The sequence below is a fragment of the Lithobates pipiens genome, unplaced genomic scaffold (genome assembly GCF_037356315.1).
Source record: "Lithobates pipiens isolate NorthernLeopardFrog02 unplaced genomic scaffold, aLitPip1_a1.2 Scaffold_19, whole genome shotgun sequence".
Classification (NCBI taxonomy): Eukaryota; Metazoa; Chordata; class Amphibia; order Anura; family Ranidae; genus Lithobates; species Lithobates pipiens.
In genome coordinates, this window is record NW_027507764.1 from 159,432,378 (window position 1) to 159,452,478 (window position 20,101).

A 20,101-nucleotide genomic window follows, 5' to 3' on the forward strand; every position below is an offset into this window, starting at 1 on the left:
CTCCTCTATGGGAAGTGATGTGGGACGAGCCCTCATTCCCCTCTATGGGAAGTGATGTGGGACGAGCCCTCATTCCCCTCTATGGGAAGTGATGTGGGACGAGCCCTCATTCCCCTCTATGGGAAGTGATGTGGGACGATCCCCCATTCCCCTCTATGGGAAGTGATGTGGGACGATCCCCCATTCTCCTCTATGGGAAGTGATGTGGGACGATCCCCCATTCTCCTCTATGGGAAGTGATGTGGGACGATCCCCCATTCTCCTCTATGGGAAGTGATGTGGGACGATCCCCCATTCTCCTCTATGGGAAGTGATGTGGGATGATCCCCCATTCTCCTCTATGGGAAGTGATGTGGGACGATCCCCCATTCTCCTCTATGGGAAGTGATGTGGGACGATCCCCCATTCTCCTCTATGGGAAGTGATGTGGGACGAGCCCTCATTCCCCTCTATGGGAAGTGATGTGGGACGAGCCCTCATTCCCCTCTATGGGAAGTGATGTGGGACGAGCCCTCATTCCCCTCTATGGGAAGTGATGATCCCCCATTCTCCTCTATGGGAAGTGATGTGGGACGAGCCCTCATTCCCCTCTATGGGAAGTGATGTGGGACGATCCCCCATTCTCCTCTATGGGAAGTGATGTGGGACGATCCCCCATTCTCCTCTATGGGAAGTGATGTGGGACGATCCCCCATTCTCCTCTATGGGAAGTGATGTGGGACGAGCCCTCATTCCCCTCTATGGGAAGTGATGTGGGACGAGCCCCCATTCCCCTCTATGGGAAGTGATGTGGGACGATCCCCCATTCCCCTCTATGGGAAGTGATGTGGGACGATCCCCCATTCCCCTCTATGGGAAGTGATGTGGGACGAGCCCTCATTCCCCTCTATGGGAAGTGATGTGGGACGAGCCCTCATTCCCCTCTATGGGAAGTGATGTGGGACGAGCCCTCATTCCCCTCTATGGGAAGTGATGTGGGACGATCCCCCATTCCCCTCTATGGGAAGTGATGTGGGACGAGCCCTCATTCCCCTCTATGGGAAGTGATGTGGGACGAGCCCTCATTCCCCTCTATGGGAAGTGATGTGGGACGAGCCCCCATTCCCCTCTATGGGAAGTGATGTGGGACGAGCCCCCATTCCCCTCTATGGGAAGTGATGTGGGACGAGCCCCCATTCCCCTCTATGGGAAGTGATGTGGGACGAGCCCCCATTCCCCTCTATGGGAAGTGATGTGGGACGAGCCCCCATTCCCCTCTATGGGAAGTGATGTGGGACGAGCCCCCATTCCCCTCTATGGGAAGTGATGTGGGACGATCCCCCATTCCCCTCTATGGGAAGTGATGTGGGACGATCCCCCATTCCCCTCTATGGGAAGTGATGTGGGACGAGCCCCCATTCCCCTCTATGGGAAGTGATGTGGGACGAGCCCCCATTCCCCTCTATGGGAAGTGATGTGGGACGAGCCCCCATTCCCCTCTATGGGAAGTGATGTGGGACGAGCCCCCATTCCCCTCTATGGGAAGTGATGTGGGACGAGCCCCCATTCCCCTCTATGGGAAGTGATGTGGGACGAACCCCCATTCCCCTCTATGGGAAGTGATGTATATCTATACTCCAGGTGATGATCTGTATCTATTGATCAGTATTGATTAGCTCTGTAGCAGTGGACTGCGGACATTCCCCGTATCGTATTATTGTGAATGAGAAGAGTGACACGTTCATTAGAGGTGAAACTCCTCCCCCCGGTCAGGGCACACTGCACGCCCAGTAGCCGGTAGATGACCGGAGCACACAGCCCGGGGGTAAGTCCGCCTCACCTCAGTATATTGTCGGCATAGGTGAGGAGGAGCTGAGAGGCGTCCAGGAAGACCTGCCGTCCGTTCTGGCAGAGCTCGGTGACGGCGGAGGATTTAGAGGAAGCCATCCTGGGCTTAAGGAGAGGAGCTGACTGAGTCCGGGACAGGAAGAGCCGACACACCGGCCACTGCGCAGGAGCGGAAGTGATGAGAGAGCGGAACACGCCTTCCTCTTCCTCCTCCAGGTAAACACACATGATATCTCTGTATCCTTCTCCTCTATACAGGGACTGACTTCTCCTCTATTCACCATTGCTGGGCTACCTTACAGGAGATGAAAGTCCGAACCTCACGACATCCTCATCCTTTTATTTATGGCTCTGTCTATCACACACAAGTCACCTGCTGTTATAACTAATCACACTCTTCTCCTGTTTTACTTCAGTATCCCTTACAGCTTCTTTGCCGCCACTTCCTGTCTACTGGTACACATGGCATAGTTACATGCAGTTTCTCAAACTGTTCAAGTTCGATGAAGAAGTGGAGGTGGCAGCTCTAGATGTCACTTCTACCCCTAACAGTCGGGAGAGTGGCCTGTCTAGTATGGGTGGTAAAGGGTAGTGCAGGAAGGGCCAGACAGTTGGTGGTAATAGAATTCTATAATCTGGAGGATTGATTGAATAATTGCTAATTTGCCACCAGATTCACTTCAACTGAATAGTTTGCTGTCTGCCTTAGGCTCCATTCACATCTGATCATCGCTGCAATTTCAAATCACTACAGGACGCATTTGCGATGCCATTATTTGCTAATGGTACCCCAATTGTGCTGTGATTTTGCGGCGATTGTCATGTGGTAAATTGCGCTGCATGTCACTCAAAAAGGAACATGAGCTTCTTTTGGGTGACAGTGTTGCGATTTGTCACAGTTGCAGTGCAACAATCGCAGCAAAATCATGGTGCGATTGGGGTGCTATTAGAAGTAATGACATCACAAACACACATTTTGCACAATTTGAAATCCCAGCGATTAGGTGTAAATGGAGCCTTAAAGACTATTTTCACATTGGGGTGGGGAGGCGTTAGCGGTAAAGGGCCGCAAATTGTAGCGGCATTTTACCGTTGTTTTAGTGGTGCTTTTTCGGCCGCTAGCTTGGTGTTTTTTTTATCCCCTGCTAGCAGCTGAAAAAGTGTTAAAAGCACTGCTGCTGAAGTGCTTTGCAGGCGCTTCGGCAGCACTGGCCGTTGATTTCAATGGCAGGGGTGTTTTAGGAGTGCTGTATTCACTGCTGCCGCAACGTCTCAAAGATGCTGCTTGCAGAACTTTTTTTCCCTTCCGTAAGTGCACCGCCCCAGTGTGAAAGCACTTGGGCTCTTACACTGGGGCTGCAGGGGAGGCATTTTTAGGCGCTATTTTTTATTTTTTTTTTAGCCCAAAAGTGCTTGGAAAAGGCCCCAGTGTGAAAGTGGCCTAAGGGAAACTTACACTGGACCCCATTCCCCCCCCCCCCTCCGGTTCCGTTGTACCACAATCCCCCACTCAGTCACAGGGATGGCGCGATATGAAATCCCCACGGCTTAATCTCCTATCCGTACTTCTCAGCGTGTACTGATAGGAGGCATTCTAATAACCATCACATGGATGGCGCAGCGGTGTGGAGCGCCGTGATAGTTCATAGATTCTTCCCCTCAGATTGTATTTGCCTGCCTGTACGGGCATACAGATACACTTACAGATCTGAAGGAGCCCTGCACGGCACCAGCGATCCGCTAATTGCGGGTGTAATGCTTTAGAGGCTCCAAAATAAATAAATCAATACATCTACATTTTTATTTTTTTTACCTGCAAAAGTGAACAAATGAACTTATCCTATTAAACGTATAAAATAGAAGGAACACTGTCATCATTTAAATGTTACAAGGAATATAGCACAACATGTAAAAAGGAAATCAAGGTCGCAAAAATGGAATGGCAGATTGCAAAAGATAGGACAAGCCCAAAGAAATTCTTCAAATATATTTAAAGTAAAAAGGTCAGGTCTGAGCATGTAGGCCCTTTACAAAATAATCTAGCTTTGGAAACTGGGGACAAAGAAGGGAAATTTATTTAACACTTTCTTCAGTTCTGTGTATACAAAACAGCATGAGGGAGCTCAAATCCATAATAAAGATAGTATTGACATAGTCCCAAATGAACCACTCAAAATTGATATGGCCCAGAAATATTTAGACAGAGTAAAGGTGAATAAAGGAGGAGGCATCCACACCTCCGGCTCCACCCACCATCTCTGGCTGCATCAGGAGATACTGAAGATCCCTGAGGGATAGCCTGACCTGATTTTGCTGACTGAGGAGATGGGTAGCTGCCCTCCCCTGTAACGCTGGACGCCCTGCCGACCTGATGAATGTTTACAAAGCTGAGAGTGCACTGCACCTGCTCATTAAGATGGCCCTGCTGCAATCTCTTCTCCAGGTCATCCCACACTCCGCACCCTGGCCTGACACCCCCCCCAAAGTGTGGCACCCGGGGCGGACTGCCCCCACCCCCTGTTGGAACACCACTGGCTACAGACCTGTCTAACTTCTACAGTGCGGCCGGAAAGTATTCACATCACTTCCCTTTTTCCACATCTTATGTTACAGCCTCATTCCAAAATTGATTACATTTATTATTTTCCTCAAAATTCTAAAAAACAAATCCCCATAATGACATTGTGAAAGAACTTTGGTTGAAATCTTTGTAAATGTATTAAAAATAAACAAGGAAAAAAAAATTGCATGTACATAAGTATTCGCAGCCTTTGCTCAATACTTTGTGGGAAGTACGTTTGGCACCAATTCTAACCTCAAGTCTTTTTGAGTATGATGCTACAAGTTTGGCATGCCTATTTTTGGGCAGTTTCTCCCATTATTGTTTGCAGGACCTCTCAAGCTCCATCAGGTTGGATGGGGAGTGTCGGTGCACAGCCATTTTAGATCTCTCCAGAGATGTTCAAGTTTGGGCACTGGCTGGGTCACTCAAGGACATCCATAGAGTTGTCCTGTAGCCATTTCTTTGTTATCTTGGCTGTGTGCTTAGGTTCGTTGTCCTGTTGGAAGATTAACTTTTGCCCCAGTCTGAGGTCCAGAGCACCCTGGAGCAGGTTTTCATTAAGGATGTCTCTGTACATTGCTGCATTCATCTTTCCCTTGATCCTGACTAGTCTCCCAGTTCCTGCCACTGAAAAATATCCCCACAGCATGATGCTGCCACCACCATGCTTCACTGTAGGGATGGTATTGACCAGGTGATGAGCGGTGCCTGGTTTCCTCCAGACATGATGCTTAGAGTTCAATATTTGTTGAATCAGACCAGAGAATTTTGTTTCTCATGGTCTGAGTGTCCTTCAAGTGCCTTTTGGGAAACTCCAGGCAGGCTGTCATGTGCCTTTTATACTGAGGAGTGTCTTTCCGGCAAACCACTCTACCATACAGGCCAGATTGGTAGAGTGCTACATAGATGGTTGTTCTTCTGGAAGGTTCTCCTATCTCCACAAAGAAACGCTGGAGCTCTGTCTGTGTGACTATCAGGTTTTTGGTCACCTTCCTGACTAAGGCCCCTCTTCCACAATCGCTCAGTTTGGCCAGGCGGCCTGCTTTAGGAAGAGTCCTGGTGGTTCCAAACTTCTTCCATTTATGAATGATTGAAGCCACTGTGCTCATTGGGACCTTCAATGCTGCAGACATTTTTATGTATCCTTCCCTAGATCTCTTCCTCAATGCAATCCTGTTTCTGAGGTCTACAGACAATTCCTTGGACTTCATTGCTTGGTTTGTGCTCTGACATGCACTGTTAACTGTCAGACCTTATATAAACAGGTGTGTGCCTTTCCAAAGGATCTCCAATCAACTGAATTTACCACAGGTGGACTCCAATCAAGTTGTAGAAACATCTCAAGGATGATCAATGGAAACAGGATGCACCTGAGCACAATTTTGAGTGTCATGGCATAGGCTGTGCATACTTATGTACATGGGATAATTTTTTTTTTTTTTTTATAAATTTGCAAAGATTTCAAATAAACTTCTTTCACATTGTCATTATGGGGTATTGTTTGTAGAATTTTGAGGAAAATAATTTAATCAATCAATTTTGGAATAAGGCTGTAACATAACAAAATCTGATGCACTGTATCTGTATTGTATACAATGGTTTTTCCTAGATAATTGTGTTGTTTTTTTTGTGTTTTTTTTTTTTTCCAGGCATATGTGTAAAGCTCAAGACCACTCATGGCTTCTCATCTGAGAAGCAGAATAAGAACCTGTCAGTGTTACTCATTGCTACGTAATGCTTATAGATGTGTTCTTTTGGAGAAAAGAGGCCTGAGTAATGATACATCAAGAAAATGTCATCGTCGAGTTGTTGTGACAGGTATTGGAATAGTGTCCCCTCTTGGCGTTGGCACACACCTGACATGGGATCGACTCTTATTAGGAGAAAGTGGTATGGTCGCGCTTCAAGGGGATGAATATAAAAATATCCCTTGCAGAGTAGCTGCTCGTGTCCCCAGAGGTTATGCAGAAGGGGATTTTAGTGAAGAAAAATATGTTTCCCGGTCAGATACAAAGGCAATGTCATCTGCAACGATTATGGCCTTAGCAGCCGCAGAGGAAGCAATGATCGATGCAAATTGGAGTCCAAACTCTGAAGAAGAACAAGAGTCTACTGGGGTGGCGATAGGCATGGGAATGGTACCTCTCGATGACATCACAGAGACTGCTATGTTGTTTCAAGCAAAGGGATATAACAAAGTCAGTCCCTTTTTTGTTCCAAGGATATTAATCAATATGGCTGCTGGGCACATCAGTATTAAATACAAACTTAAAGGACCAAATCATGCCGTTTCAACCGCTTGCACCACAGGAGCTCATGCTATTGGAGACTCCTTTAGATTTATCACCCATGGGGATGCTGATGTTATGGTTGCTGGTGGAACAGAGTCTTGCATTAGCCCATTGTCACTTGCTGGATTTGCAAGGGCTCGAGCACTCAGTACTAGCTTTAATGTAACTCCTGTCAAGGCTTGTCGACCTTTCCATCCTGAAAGAGAAGGATTTGTTATGGGAGAGGGAGCAGCTGTGCTGGTACTAGAAGAATATCAACATGCACTGTCGAGGAATGCTAAGATCTATGCTGAAGTTCTGGGTTATGGATTGTCAGGCGATGCTTGCCACATAACTGCTCCTAATTCAGAGGGCGATGGTGCATTCAGGTAAATGTGGGATGTCGGGCATGCTTTATGCTGCGTACACATGGTTGGATTTTCCGACAGAAAATGTCTGGGAGATTTTTGTCAGAAATTCCGACCGTGTGTAGGCTCCATCAGACATTTTCCATCGGAATTTCTGACAACAAAATCCGGAGATTTCGATCTTGTATACACAATTCTGACGCACAAAGTTCCATGCATGCTCGGAATCAAGCAGAAGAGCCGCACTGGCTATTGAACTTCATTTTTCTCGGCTTGTCATACGTGTTGTACATCACCTCGTTCTTGCTGTTCGCAATTTCTGACCAACTTTGTGTGACCGTGTGTATGCCAGACAAGTTTGAGCTAGAGCTGTACAGTTAATCGTCAAGAATTGTTATCGCGATCTTTACTAAAGTGTTTCACAATTCTTTCTTTACAAAGAATTATCTCTGCTCTGCTGAAGCCACAGCCCTTTAAAAGAAAGAAAGAGAAAAACTGGGCAGTCTGCCCAGAATCAAAGCATTCTTTTTCAATTGAACTTATGTATAAACATTGTAACAATTTGTCAATGGAATAGACTTTGTGTGTAAGTGAAAAAAGTTTACCCACTTAAAGCGGAGTTCCACCCAAAAGTGGAACTCCCGCTCATCAGATTCCTCCCCCCCCCCCCCCCGCTGTCTTCTGGGAAGCATACAGGTCCCAGGAGATAGCGGGGACCACTCATGCCGCCCAGCGCGACTCGCGCATGCGCAGTAGGGAACCGCAGCGCTTCACTTCCTGATTCCCTCAATGAGAATGGCGACGGCAGGAGCCGAGAACCGAGCGATTGCTTGGCTTCCGCTGCCGACATCGCTGGACCCTGGAACAGGCAAGTGTCCATTTATTAAGTCAGCAGCTGCAGTATTTGTAGCTGCTGGCTTTTAATAATTTTTTTTTGTAGGTGGACTCCCTCTTTAAACACTAAACCCTTTTCTGACATTTGTTGGTTTCGAGGTAAAGTCCATTTTTTTTATTTTTTTTTGCCAGAAAATGACTTTGAAACCCCAAAATATATATATATTTTTAGTAGACGCCCTAGAGAGAATAAAATGGTGGTTGTTACAATATTTTAGGTCACACTGTATTTGCGCAGCGGTCTTTCAAATGCAATAAAAAAAATAAAAAAAAACTACTTTAATGAATTAAAAAAAAAAACGAAACCAGTAAAGTTAGCCCACTTTTTTTTTTGTTGTTGGTATAATGTGAAAGATTTCACGTCACGAGAATCGTGATATTTTTATTCTAAGCAAAAAAAATTGTGATTCTCATTTTGGCCAGAATCGTGCAGCTCTAGTTTTAGCTAATATCCGTCATGGATTTTGTTGTCGGAATGTCCAATCGCGTGTACAGGGCATTAGTCTTTTACTTTCTTGAAGCTTTGTATCAGTAGTCTAAGGCCTCATGTACTCTGCTTCTGCTAAACAGACGTTTAGGAGCAGTTTGGCATTTTTTTTTCAACTGCTCCTGAACTCTCCTCTGTTATCTTATCAGTACGTGTACATAGGTTCGTTTATAGTCGTTTCTAGGCAGTTGCATTTAGAGGCTGTGTTTAGAGGCCCTAAGGGTCAGTTCACACCAGATACAGTTCCATGCAGTTCAGTTTTTTTTCTGCACCTATACAGTCAGTTCCGGTCAGTTTCTGCACCGGAAACTGACCAGAAACTGACTGCATGGTGTGAGCTAGAGCCATTGAAATACGTGGAAAACACTGTGCATGCATTTTTAATGCAGAAAAAAAGCACACGGAACTGCGTCTGTTATGAACTGGCCCTAAATGCGGAAACTCGCGTTTAGCCACATTTTGTTTACAGGCATTTTTCATTTTTGGCTATTTTGAAAGAAAATAATATTTATTTTTAAGCGCTTCTAGATGCAAATGCGACTAAATGCAGCATGTAAACTCGGCTAAATGGCCATTTTTAGACACTGGTTTCTAGCTGTCATGTTAAATCGTTCAGGAGGGGTTGAACAATGTCCTGTGTACACGAAACTTAAAGCTAAAAGCTTACGGCTACAGCTAAAATGTAATCTGCTTATTTTTTGTGTTTCCTGGTTCCTCCTTTGCCCTCTCATCAACATGGTAAAGAAATGTATCTGGTACAATAAATTCTATGGAAAGATTATTGATAACAAAACTGGTCACCCATGCAGGGGGATCAAAATAAGAAGGCAAAAAAAAAGTAACATAGGTTAACCTCCTTGGCGGTATGATTAGTTCTGATTTTAGGTGCTGAAAGCGGTACAATTATTTTGCATGGAAATTTGGCGTTTTATATTGTAGTCCTGCAATTCTTATGAATAACTCTCTTAAATCTGTTCAAACCAGAGTCTAGCAGACATCCCGGGTATGATAAAATTTATAATATAATAAATAATAATAAAAATTATTCAATAATGTAATCAAATGCAAAAACACTGAAATTTGCTCATTTGCAGAATTGTCGCTGTCATTAGATTTAGTGTTTGACGAATTTCCCCACAAATCGCTATCGCTCAATTCTGCAAGTGATTATAATTTATCATTGCTGTTTTCTAGCTGGTCTAAAATCACTTTTGACATAAAGGGACAGTTTTTGGTTGCTATGGACAATCTCCAAATTTCAGGCAGAAAAAACAGTATTTATAATATAAAAGTGCATGCAGGGCACTGGACAGACCACTAGGGACAAAGGGGGTGTGTATTTTTTTTTTTATACAGTACTGTAATCTGTAAGCTTACAGTACTGTATGTGTTTTGTGCGTTTTTTTTACTTTTTTGAATTTGGCGCCGATCTCCGCTCCCGTGCGTCGTAACGTCGCAGTGAACGGAGCTCGGTGGCACTCGGGCACTGTGTGAATTGAGCGGAGGACAGCTCGATCACACAGCACGGAGGACATCGCTGGATCCAGGGGACAAGGTAAGTAACTCTCCCTGTATCCTGCGATGCGATCCCGAGTCTGGCTTGGGGTTACCGCTTATGGTACTGAAATCCCAACCCGAGCCAGACTCGGGATTACCGCCAAGGATGTTAATACACAGATAATGTAACAATTTCAGGGTAGATGGTTATATGTTGACCTCACAGCACAGGCTGTGGGTCTGCAAAGGTGAGTCTGGGGATTAGGAGAGTACCATAGGGAGACAGGATGGGGCAGGCGTAAGCCAAGTGCCAAAAAATAAAAAATTAAGAAATAGAAAAGAAAAAAAAAAAGGAAGGGGGTAGGAAGGATGAGGAGGAGGTGGTAAAGGGAGGGGGTGGAGTGAAGGGCTTCCCACAGGCTTGGGTTTTAGATAAAGCCAATTATAGGATGCCCAGACTGGTCGAATGCAGGGTGGGGAGAGCATAAGACCAGCCGGGACCCAATACCTTCTTAGGAGCGATAGGAGCAAGGAAAAAAAAAATGGAATTATTAATAAAAGAAATCCCATGAATTAGAACAAGAACATAAAAAAAATAAAAAGAGATGTTGAGCTGTACCAGGCACTAGTAAGAAAAAGGAGTGAATTAAAATATCTAATGGAACAGGAGACGAGAAAGGTCTTTAATAGAATTACAAAAGAGAGATATTAATGGGGAAATGGGAAATTATCTGGGAAGAATGCTGAAGAAGAAAAAAATCTGTAAAAAAAAAATACAAAATAGTGCTGGGGAGACGGTATTTTCAACAACAGAAATAGCGAAAGTGTTCCATAACTATTACGGGGCATTATATTCGGTTGAACAAAAGGGACAACGGGAAATGGAAATAATAGAAAAAGATAAGAGTTCCTAAAAAGAGCCAGATTACCCCAAGTAACAGAGAATAAGCTACCCGCCTTAGAAAAATCCATAACAGAAGAAGAGATTAATATAGCTTTAAAAGACTCGGCATCGGTAAAAAGTCGAGGTCCAGATGAGTTCAGGACCTATTATTTTAAACAGTTTAAAGAAATTCTATCACCAAAATGATAATCGTACATGAACGGATTTGGAACAAATTACGAGATGAGAAGAGAAGCCCTGTTGGCTTGATTACAATTATTCCAGAAGAGGGAAATTATAGTACTTTATGCTCAAGATATAGACCATTATCCCGGTTGAACACAGACACAAAACTATTTACAAAAGTGTTAGCCCCAAGGATGAAAGACCTAATGATCGATTTGGTGCATGCGGACCAAGTGGGGTTCATCGAAGGAAGAGACCATGCGGTGAGAACATTGCTCTTGCTTCAGACAATTAGAGGGGGAAATACCCCAGGTCTACTCCTGTCGATAGATGCGGAAAAAGCATTCGACAGGGTGGACTGGGGATTTATGATGAACACCTTGGAAGTCATGGGAATAGGTCCAAGGATGATCCGATGGATCAAAGTATTATATAGTCATCCCACAGCAACTGTGAAGGTTAACAGGGATTTACGCTAATGATGTACTATTTTACATTTCTAATCCAAGGATTACAATGCCCAACTTAACCACTTGCCGACCAGCCGCCGTTATTGTACTGCGGCAGGTCGGCACGATCCCACAAACTCTCGTAGCTATAAATCAGTCCCTTTAAGCGGGATAGCAGGTGCACAGCGGGGGTGCCGATGCTTGCGATGACTGCTGACCACGAGCAGCAGAACAGGCTCTGTGAGGGGAGAGAGAGATCGTGAGTTCCTAGGCGCTAGGAACCACAATCTCTCATCTCCTATAGTCAGAATACACACACATAGGGAACACAGTTAACCCCTTGATCACCCCCTAGTGTTAACCCTTTCCCTGCCAGTGACATTTATACAGTAATCAGTGCATTTTTATAGCACTGATCGCTGTGTAACTGTCAATCGACCCAACAATGTGTCAAAAGTGTCCTATGTGTCCGCCATAATGTCGCAGTCTCGATTAAAAATCGCAGATCGACCCCATTACTAGTAAAAAAAAAAAAATGCCATAAATCTATCCCCTATTTTGTAGACACTATAACTTTCGTGCAAACCAATCAGTATATGCTTTTTTTTTTTTTTTTTTTTTTAAATGGGGCTATTTATTGCAGTAAAAAGTACAAAATATTGTATGTTTTTTTTTCTTCTTTTTTTGTCGCTTTTTTTTGTTTATAGCGCAAAAAAAAAAAACGCAGAGATGATCGAAAACCACCAAAAGAAACATCTATTTGTGGGAAAAAAAGGATGTCTATTCTGTTTGGGTACAGCATTGCACGACCGAGAAATTGTCAGTTCGTATCGCATAAAATGGCTCGGTCATTGAGCATCCAATTCTTACGGGGCTGAAGTGGTTAATGAAGATACTAAAAAAGAAGGAAAACCATTTTTTTTCTTTTTCTTTTTTTTTAACCCCATTATGACAGGTGATACAAAAAAAAAGCAGCATGCTGCTGCTACTAAACATCTTAGGCCTGGTTCACACCTATGCGTTTTTTGCGGTAGGCAAGCGGTTAAGCACGATTTTTATAACAGCTCTTTTTAAGGCTTGGTTCACACATGCGTTTTTAGTGCTTTTTTGCAGAAACGCACTACAGTTCAGTTTACTTGGTTTCCTATGGGATACGTTTACATCTAGGTTTTTTTTTTTTCAGCTGTTGCGTTTTTGGAAAGGGTCAGGGACTTTTTTTAAATGCAAAACAGTGCATTTTTGGTTCAATGGACTTCAATGGAGAAGCTGCAGAAAATCCTGTAGTGCTTTGTTGTCACAATTTGCAGTTTTTCATCTGCCCAACAACAAATTGGCAAAACAAAAATCACAGCAAAATCGTGTGCACAAAAACGCACAGAAAAAAGTACTTCAGACACGGATCAAAAGCAAACTGCATAGGTGTGAACTGAGCCTTATGCTGGCCATACACAATCGATTTTCAGATGAGAATATTTATTACGAACAATATTTGTACATGAATGGATGTGGTTTGAAAATTTCTCTTGCTTTTAACATTCAGTTTTAAATTGAATGTATTTTTCTGAACAAAAACCACATACACTGTCTGAAAATTCCTTTGACCAAAGCCCCATACACACGATCCGTTTTTCTGCTGAGGTTTCCTTCAGATTTACCAAAACCATGTAATATGAGGTCAAACCTTAGGAGTTTCAATTTGTATGCAATCAGGCCGGGCATTGAACTACATGGTTTTGGTAAACCCGAAGGAAAAACTCAGCAGAAAATCTGATGGTGTGTATGGGGCACAAGAAGTTTTCTATTCTGATAATTTTCCCATCACGGTAGCGACGGGGAAAAAAAAGAACACGTTGAAAACAAACGTCGATTTAACCCCACTAACTATTAGAAAATCAACAAACGTTCTTTAAATTACGTTTTTTTTTTTTTTGAAGGAAGACATTGTTTTTGTATAGCCAGCATAAGTGACAGCAGGCACAAGGAGCTTTTATCAAGCCACCTGCCTATGACAAAGGAGTCTGTCATAAATAATATATTACAGTTCTGTCTGGAAATCTGCAAAACAGTCATTTATTTCAAAAATGCAAAAAAAAAAATGGGGATGTCACCTTTAAGAGCTATGGGCAGAAGGGATGTTTTTGACGTTGCTTCCGCCCTGCATTGTCATCACTTGTCTCCATGCACAGCCCTGAGAAGGACCGGATCGCCTCCACCACTGTCGACGGGTACAGTAAGCGGTGGAGGGCACTGGACCGCGGCGGGAGGGGGGGGGGGGTGAATCTGCGACAGAGACCACTTTTATCTTGTACCCTACCGCCGGCTGAACATGGGGATACCGGGGTTATGGCAGGTAGCTGCTGCCATAACGATATCCGTCCTCAAAGTGAGGAAGTACATCGGCGTGCAGAAGTGGTTAAACTTTACACATTATTTTCATAATCAATTATATATAATTTAATTGTTGCAGTCCTACTTTCTTCTCTACTGAATCTTGAAGGAGAAGTCCAGCCAAAGCTCTGCTATGGATCACAGGAGTGCAGTTCGTTTTGCACTCCTGTGACCGTTTTCAGCAGAGAGCGCTCTGCTGCGTTGCAGAAGTCAGTCCAGGCACTGCGTCATCGCAACAATAAAATCTGGATCCGCCAGGTACCTGGACTGACACCTGGGTCAGCCTTTCAGCGAGCCACAGCAGAACACTCAAGGTTTTTTACCTGAGGGGGGGGGGGGGGGGGACCTTCACCCTTTAGAACCACTTCTCCACTGCTCCAAAATGAAAATGGGCAGACAGCATATAATGCAGAAGAGATGTGCTTTCTCGCATTAAAGCTGCCTGTTCAGCCCTGTATAGTGAGCTGTTCAAGCGCAGCTCACTGCACACATTTAGCAATGCTGAATCTGAATCTGATGGAACTCCCGCACATGCAGACGGCGAAGGAGACCTGGAAGCCAGCCACCCGAAGATGTCAGAGACCCGCGGGGCATTCCGGGGACGGTGCATCGCTGGATTCAACGTGAGTATAGTTCTGTTTTAAATGGCTACCAGGCAGCAGCAGCAGCAAGGGGATGAAGAGGCACAAAAAGCTGCTCTTGGAAAACGCAGACACGTTCTATAGCTAGCAAAACTGACCCTTAAATGAGATTATGCGACAATGACTTTGCCGAAAAGTGCCCCGTGTCCCGTTATAGTTTCATCCTCCGGGCATCTGATTCCACCTGCTCTTACAGTTCTTCCTTATGCCCTGTAGTCTTGGTGGAATCCATATTCTATAGCTTAGTCTTGCGTGTTAGCCACTGCATACAAATATCCGCTGTTTCCATGGAAACAAAACTTTCATTCACCTTTTTTAAGTTTCTTGTGTGGTGTTTTAATTGGCCCTGTTCCTTTTCATGTTTAATCGAGCCTTCCCTCTGAACCACAGCAGAATACAAAATGCAGTTCTCAAAAAGCAGCAATTTCTTGGAAAAGATTGTAATCTTTCACCCAGGAATAAATCTATAATGCTGAGAATAGTCCAGGAATCAAAGCTTTCAGGCTAATGAAAACCTCCAGCAGCTATGGTTTTATTGAAAGAACGGCTACTTCTGAAACTCCTTGTTATGTGTTTCACTGCAGGCCCAGGCCTAACTTTAACCACTTCAGCCCCGGAAGGTTTTACCCCCCCTCCTGACCAGAGCACTCTTTACAATTTGGGACTGCGTTGCTTTAACTGGTAATTGCGCAGTCATGCAATGCTGTACCCAAACAAAATTTTCATCCTTTTTTTCCCCACAAATCGAGCTTTATTTTGGTGCTATTTTATCACCTCTGCAGTTTTTATTTTTTGCGCTATAAACAAAAAAGTGACAATTTTGAAAAAAATATATATATATTTTTTACTTCTTGCTATAATAAATATCACCAAAAATGTTTTTTAAAAAACAAATGTCTTCATCAGTTTAGGCCATATATATTCTGCTACATATTTTTGGTTAAAAAAAAACAACGCAATAAGCGTATATTGGTTGGTTTGCACAAAAGTTATAGCATCTACAAACTATGGGAAAGATTTTTAGCATTCTTATTTCTTTTTTTTAACAAGAAGATTCTTATTTTTTATTTATTTTTTATTGGTAATGGCGGTAATCTGCAATTTTTTTTTTTTTTTTCGGCGACATTGTGGCGGACAGATCAGACACATTTTTGGGACCATTGACATTTTATACAGCAATCAGTGCTATAAAAATGCACTGATTACTGTGTAAAGCCTCATACACACACGATCAGACTTTAAACAAACTTTCCTGTGGATTTCTGTACAAAGGGCGTTAGCCGTGAACTTGTTAAGCATACACACGGCAGGACTTCACCAAATCACATGGTTTTTCTACTCTTTACCGCCACCCTTTGGTCAACTTCTGTATTGTTGTCTGATCTTTTGGATTGGTTCTGAGCATGCGTGTTTGTACTTTGAACTAAAGTCCTATGGTTTTCTGTACACATGATCGGACTTTGCTCCATCTGACTTTTGTTGTTGAAAAGATTGTCTGTTTGCAGAGTGAACTTTTGTTTGTCCGATGGAGCATACGCACAGGCGGATGTCGCCTTAAAACAGCTAATTTGCATGTTTGTTGTCAAAAAGTCTGATCGTATGGGCAGGGAAGGGGTTGACACTAATGGGCGATCAAGTTAAATGTGTGTTCTAATTGTAATAGGGATAGGACTGAGTAGGAGAGGAGACATTTCGCAGTTCCTACTCACTAGCAACAAACAACATGTCTCCTCTCCTCTGACAGCACAGGGATTTGTGCGTTTACACACACAAATCCCCGTGCTGGCGCTCTTGTATGCGCTCGCCAGCCATACGCATCGGGTTCCCTGCCGTGCAGTGGGCGCCCGTGTGCCCTCTGGTGGCTCTTAAAGGAGATATATATATATATATATATATATATATATATATATATATAGGGTTTTGAGCAGTGGTGCCATTGTGCCGCAGTATATGTCCGCGAGCTGGTCGGGAATCGGTTAAAAGGTTTCATGTGTAGATGTGCAAAGATCAATCTTTGATCATTAGAATCATTATCTACAATTGTACACATCAAATATTAGTTATGGATAGTAATGAATATGATAGGAATGGTAAAGCAATACATTCTTGTCCTAGCTGCACATCAATTGAAACTCAAAATGTAGTTTATTCATCACCAAGATGACATCAAAGAACACCAACGCACAGGTCTTGTAGACGCATTTCACACATTACAGTTGTGCTTAATCATTTTGATTAATTAACACAGTGACTTATCATAAAAAATGGCCTGGTCATTAAGGGGTTAAAACCTTCCGGGGCTGAAGTGGTTAAGCTTTAGCAATACAACCTGGAAGCTGGTTGGTTTTGCTGCAGACTTGTGACTAATTTTGCCCCCTCAAGCTTTTGTAGATAAACCCCCAAACTGTCTGTCTTGGGCTGGTCAGAGGCCATAATGACATATAAGCAGTAGAGGCACCACTCGTTGATTCCTACAGGGTACCATGCTGTTTCTGGCCATTGCCATTTGCACAAAGAGCATGTGTCACAGGTTTCTCCATCAGAAAGAATTCCACACTCTTGCCAGCAGCCACCTGTGTGAATAGCTCATCTACAGTATATATCCTATGGAATCCATGGTTAAGTTTAACAGAGGTGGACACAGACTGCATTTAAGTCCTTGAGCAAAACAATCACATAAAAGTTGATCTTTGCATGAGTTTTCTTGTTACATTGTTCAGCTGAGATGCTGATTGCACTGGTGTACAGATAGCACACAAAGGGCTTTCACATGGGCAGCAGTATCTACTGTAATTTGAAATGCAATCTGTGGTGGGTCACTTTTCAGAGGGCGATAGAGTAGCAACTGCCAGGTGTTCAGAAGGGGATCCTCCTGAATGTCTTTTTTTTTTTTTTTTTTATTAAAAAATTCCGCCACAAACCAAATTGAAGTTGGAATGTACTCCTACGTTTTGTAGGCTGGGCTACCCATCAGATTCTGCAAGCCAAATGAAAGTAGTATTAAAGGCTCAAAAGTCATACTTAGTCATACTTCGCTGCTCTTTGTAATAGTTTTGCACAGAGCAGCCCTGATCCTCTTCTTCTTGGGTCCCCAGCCGACGCTCCTGGCTCCTCCTTGACCAGTGCCCCCCATAGCAAGCAGCTTACTATGGGGGCACTGGTGCATGCTCACTCCCAAGTCCTGCTCTATGCCTCCATAAGACACAGAGCCATGGTTCTGCACCACTCCCTGCTCTCTCCTCATTGGCTCACTGGCTGGGATTGGCAGCAGTGGGAGTCAATGGCTCCTGTTACTGTCTCAGCCAGTGAGCAGCGGTAGTCCCAGGACAGCCGAGGCTCTCATGCACACCGCTGGGGAGGGGGGCTCAGGTGAGTATTAGGGGGACAGGGGGGGGACAGCATACAGAAGATTTTTTACCTTCATGCATAGAATGCATGAAGGTAAAAATCCTTCAGCCTTTACAACTGCTTTAAATTTGCCGGGGTGACGAAGCAAAGCATGGCGGCTGCAGCATGTGTACAAACCCATCTGGCTGCAACTGTAGAATTAAGCTGGGAAGCTTAACTACCCGTTTTTACCACCCTTTGACCACCCATGTGAAATAGCCCAAAGGGTTCATCTACAAATCTTATGTGTAATTAAGGCATGAAAGTATGGCACAGAAAAATAAACATGGTAAAAAAATTGGCAGCAAATTTTACAGTGCAGACTAAAAAATGCAATTTTGTATTTCAAGAGTCCCTGTCCTAACTTTTTTGTGTTTGTTTGTTTTTTTAGGTGCATGAAAGCAGCCATTGCGGATTCAGGGCTACATTTCAAAGATATATCCTACATTAATGCTCATGCCACCTCTACGCTTCTTGGGGATGCAGCTGAAAACAGGGCTATCAAAAGACTTTTTGGAGAACATGCATATTCATTAGCAATATCTGCAACCAAAGGAGCCACAGGTCATTTGCTGGGCGCAGCAGGTGCTATTGAAGCATCTTTTACGGTTCTGTCTTGTTATCATAGAATTTTACCACCCACTCTAAACCTCGATAGGACAGAACCAGAGTTCGACCTTAATTATATTCCTTTGAAAGCCCAACAGTGGAAGCCTGGAAAGAGATGTGTAGCATTAAGCAATTCATTTGGTTTTGGGGGAACCAATGCCACACTTTGTTTTGGCAGTTTGTAAAAATGTAGCTTTAATTATTTTTCCAGATAAACTTCAGAAGTTAAAGCGGTTGTATACACGCACAAATTATTTATTTAATTTTTTTTTTTTAAAACCTGTAAGGCAAAAGGCATAATGAGCTAGTATGCACCGCATACTAGCTCATTATGAAAGACTTACCTTAGAACGAGGCGTCGGCAGCTGATCCTGATCACTGCCGAGGGAGCTGACATTTCCCCTGGGCATGTCTTCTGGGATCGCGGCTCTGGCCACTCACAGCACACGTCGTCACCCCCGAACATGCGCGCAGGAGACTTCTTTTCGGCAAGGTCCAGCAGCATCTGCCGGACCTTCACAGCGCATGTGCCTCTGACGCCAGCGGTTGCATGCAAACTGAATATCTCCTAAACCGTACAGGTTTAGGCGATATTCCTTTTACCTACAGGTAAGCCTATAATAAGATTATAAGGTTAAAAAAAGGGGTATACAACCACTTCAAACTCGGTTTTGGGATTATTGTTCTCAGATGACATCTAAGGTTACGTAGAATAAAATGTGCTTTGCTACATAGGTGATACGTTGATTGTTACAATGTGACTCTAGTGAGTGATCTTGAGTTTTACAGGACCAGATTGTAATGATTTGCTCCTCTTAGCCAATTTAAAGGGTTACCCTGTCTCAAAATAAAGAAAACCTGTCACAGGAAAATGTCATAGCTGACTGTCTTCTGAATATGTTAACGTTAATATTTGTAATACCTGTATCTCTAGAAAAGATGGTAGGAATCTGTTCTAAAGTATACCAAAATCATATTATATTTAGTAATTGCAGATGGAAGGTTATTTTTACAAAGCTGAAGTTAATTTAGAAATGAATCTCCTGCTTCTGGTGAATTAAATTACCTACTGCCAGCTACCTTATGGGGGAAAATGCTCGACAACAACTGTGGATTTGTGAAATCCTTCTTAGGCTCCCATGGCTCAGTGCTTTGGTGCTCTATCTTCTCCCCCACAGCAGCCACTCACTAACACAGGGGAGCCGGAGCTACACAGGATCACATAACGAGACTAGAGCTAAAAGCTGGTAAGTACACAGGGTATACAGAAGGAAGGGGGAAGAAATGTTTTTAAGAATAGTTGGTGTTGAGGTTTTCTTCCATCATAATGAGCATAACCCACCAAACCTGGTAAGAGGGATTTGGGGAAAAAACATTTTTTTGGAGGGCGAAGATCCTCTTTAACCACTTAAGGACAGAGCCTATATTTTTTATATATATAAAAAAATAAATTATATAATAATTTCACCCTTGAGAATAACATGGCGGTCGTTTCAATACTTTCTGTGACACCGTATTTGCACAGAGGTCTTACAAGTGCACTTTTTTTTTTTTTGGGGGGGGGGGGAAAATACACTTTTTTTTTTATTTAAAAATAAGACCGCAGTAAAGTTGTCCCCCAAGATCAAATTTTTACACAAAAATATGAGACA

The 20,101-nt window shown here is 43.4% G+C and overlaps 2 protein-coding genes across 2 annotated transcripts in view; one reads left to right on the top strand and one right to left on the bottom strand.

The window, feature by feature from the left end:
- NGLY1 (N-glycanase 1) overlaps positions 1 to 1,960 on the bottom strand; it is an 83,128-nt gene extending 81,168 nt beyond the window's left edge. The window contains exon 1 of the mRNA XM_077491431.1: positions 1,820 to 1,960. Coding sequence (XP_077347557.1) covers positions 1,820 to 1,926 — 107 coding nt within the window. The 5' untranslated portion in view covers positions 1,927 to 1,960. The remainder of the gene's footprint in view (positions 1 to 1,819) is intronic.
- On the top strand, positions 1,913 to 19,326 carry OXSM (3-oxoacyl-ACP synthase, mitochondrial). Its single transcript, XM_077491432.1, has 3 exons — positions 1,913 to 2,043; positions 6,040 to 7,049; positions 18,232 to 19,326. The coding sequence occupies exons 2-3, from the start codon at positions 6,067 to 6,069 to the stop codon at positions 18,632 to 18,634; spliced, it is 1,386 nt and encodes a 461-aa protein (XP_077347558.1). The 5' UTR covers positions 1,913 to 2,043; positions 6,040 to 6,066; the 3' UTR covers positions 18,635 to 19,326.
- Positions 19,327 to 20,101: the final 775 nt, after the last annotated feature.

Coding starts and splice junctions, on each gene's coding strand:
- OXSM (XM_077491432.1), top strand. CDS start 6,067: ATGGCTTCTCATCTGAGAAGCAGAATAAGAACCTGTCAGTGTTACTCA. Junction 7,050..18,231: donor GAGGGCGATGGTGCATTCAG/GTAAATGTGGGA, acceptor TTGTTTTTTTAG/GTGCATGAAAGCAGCCATTG.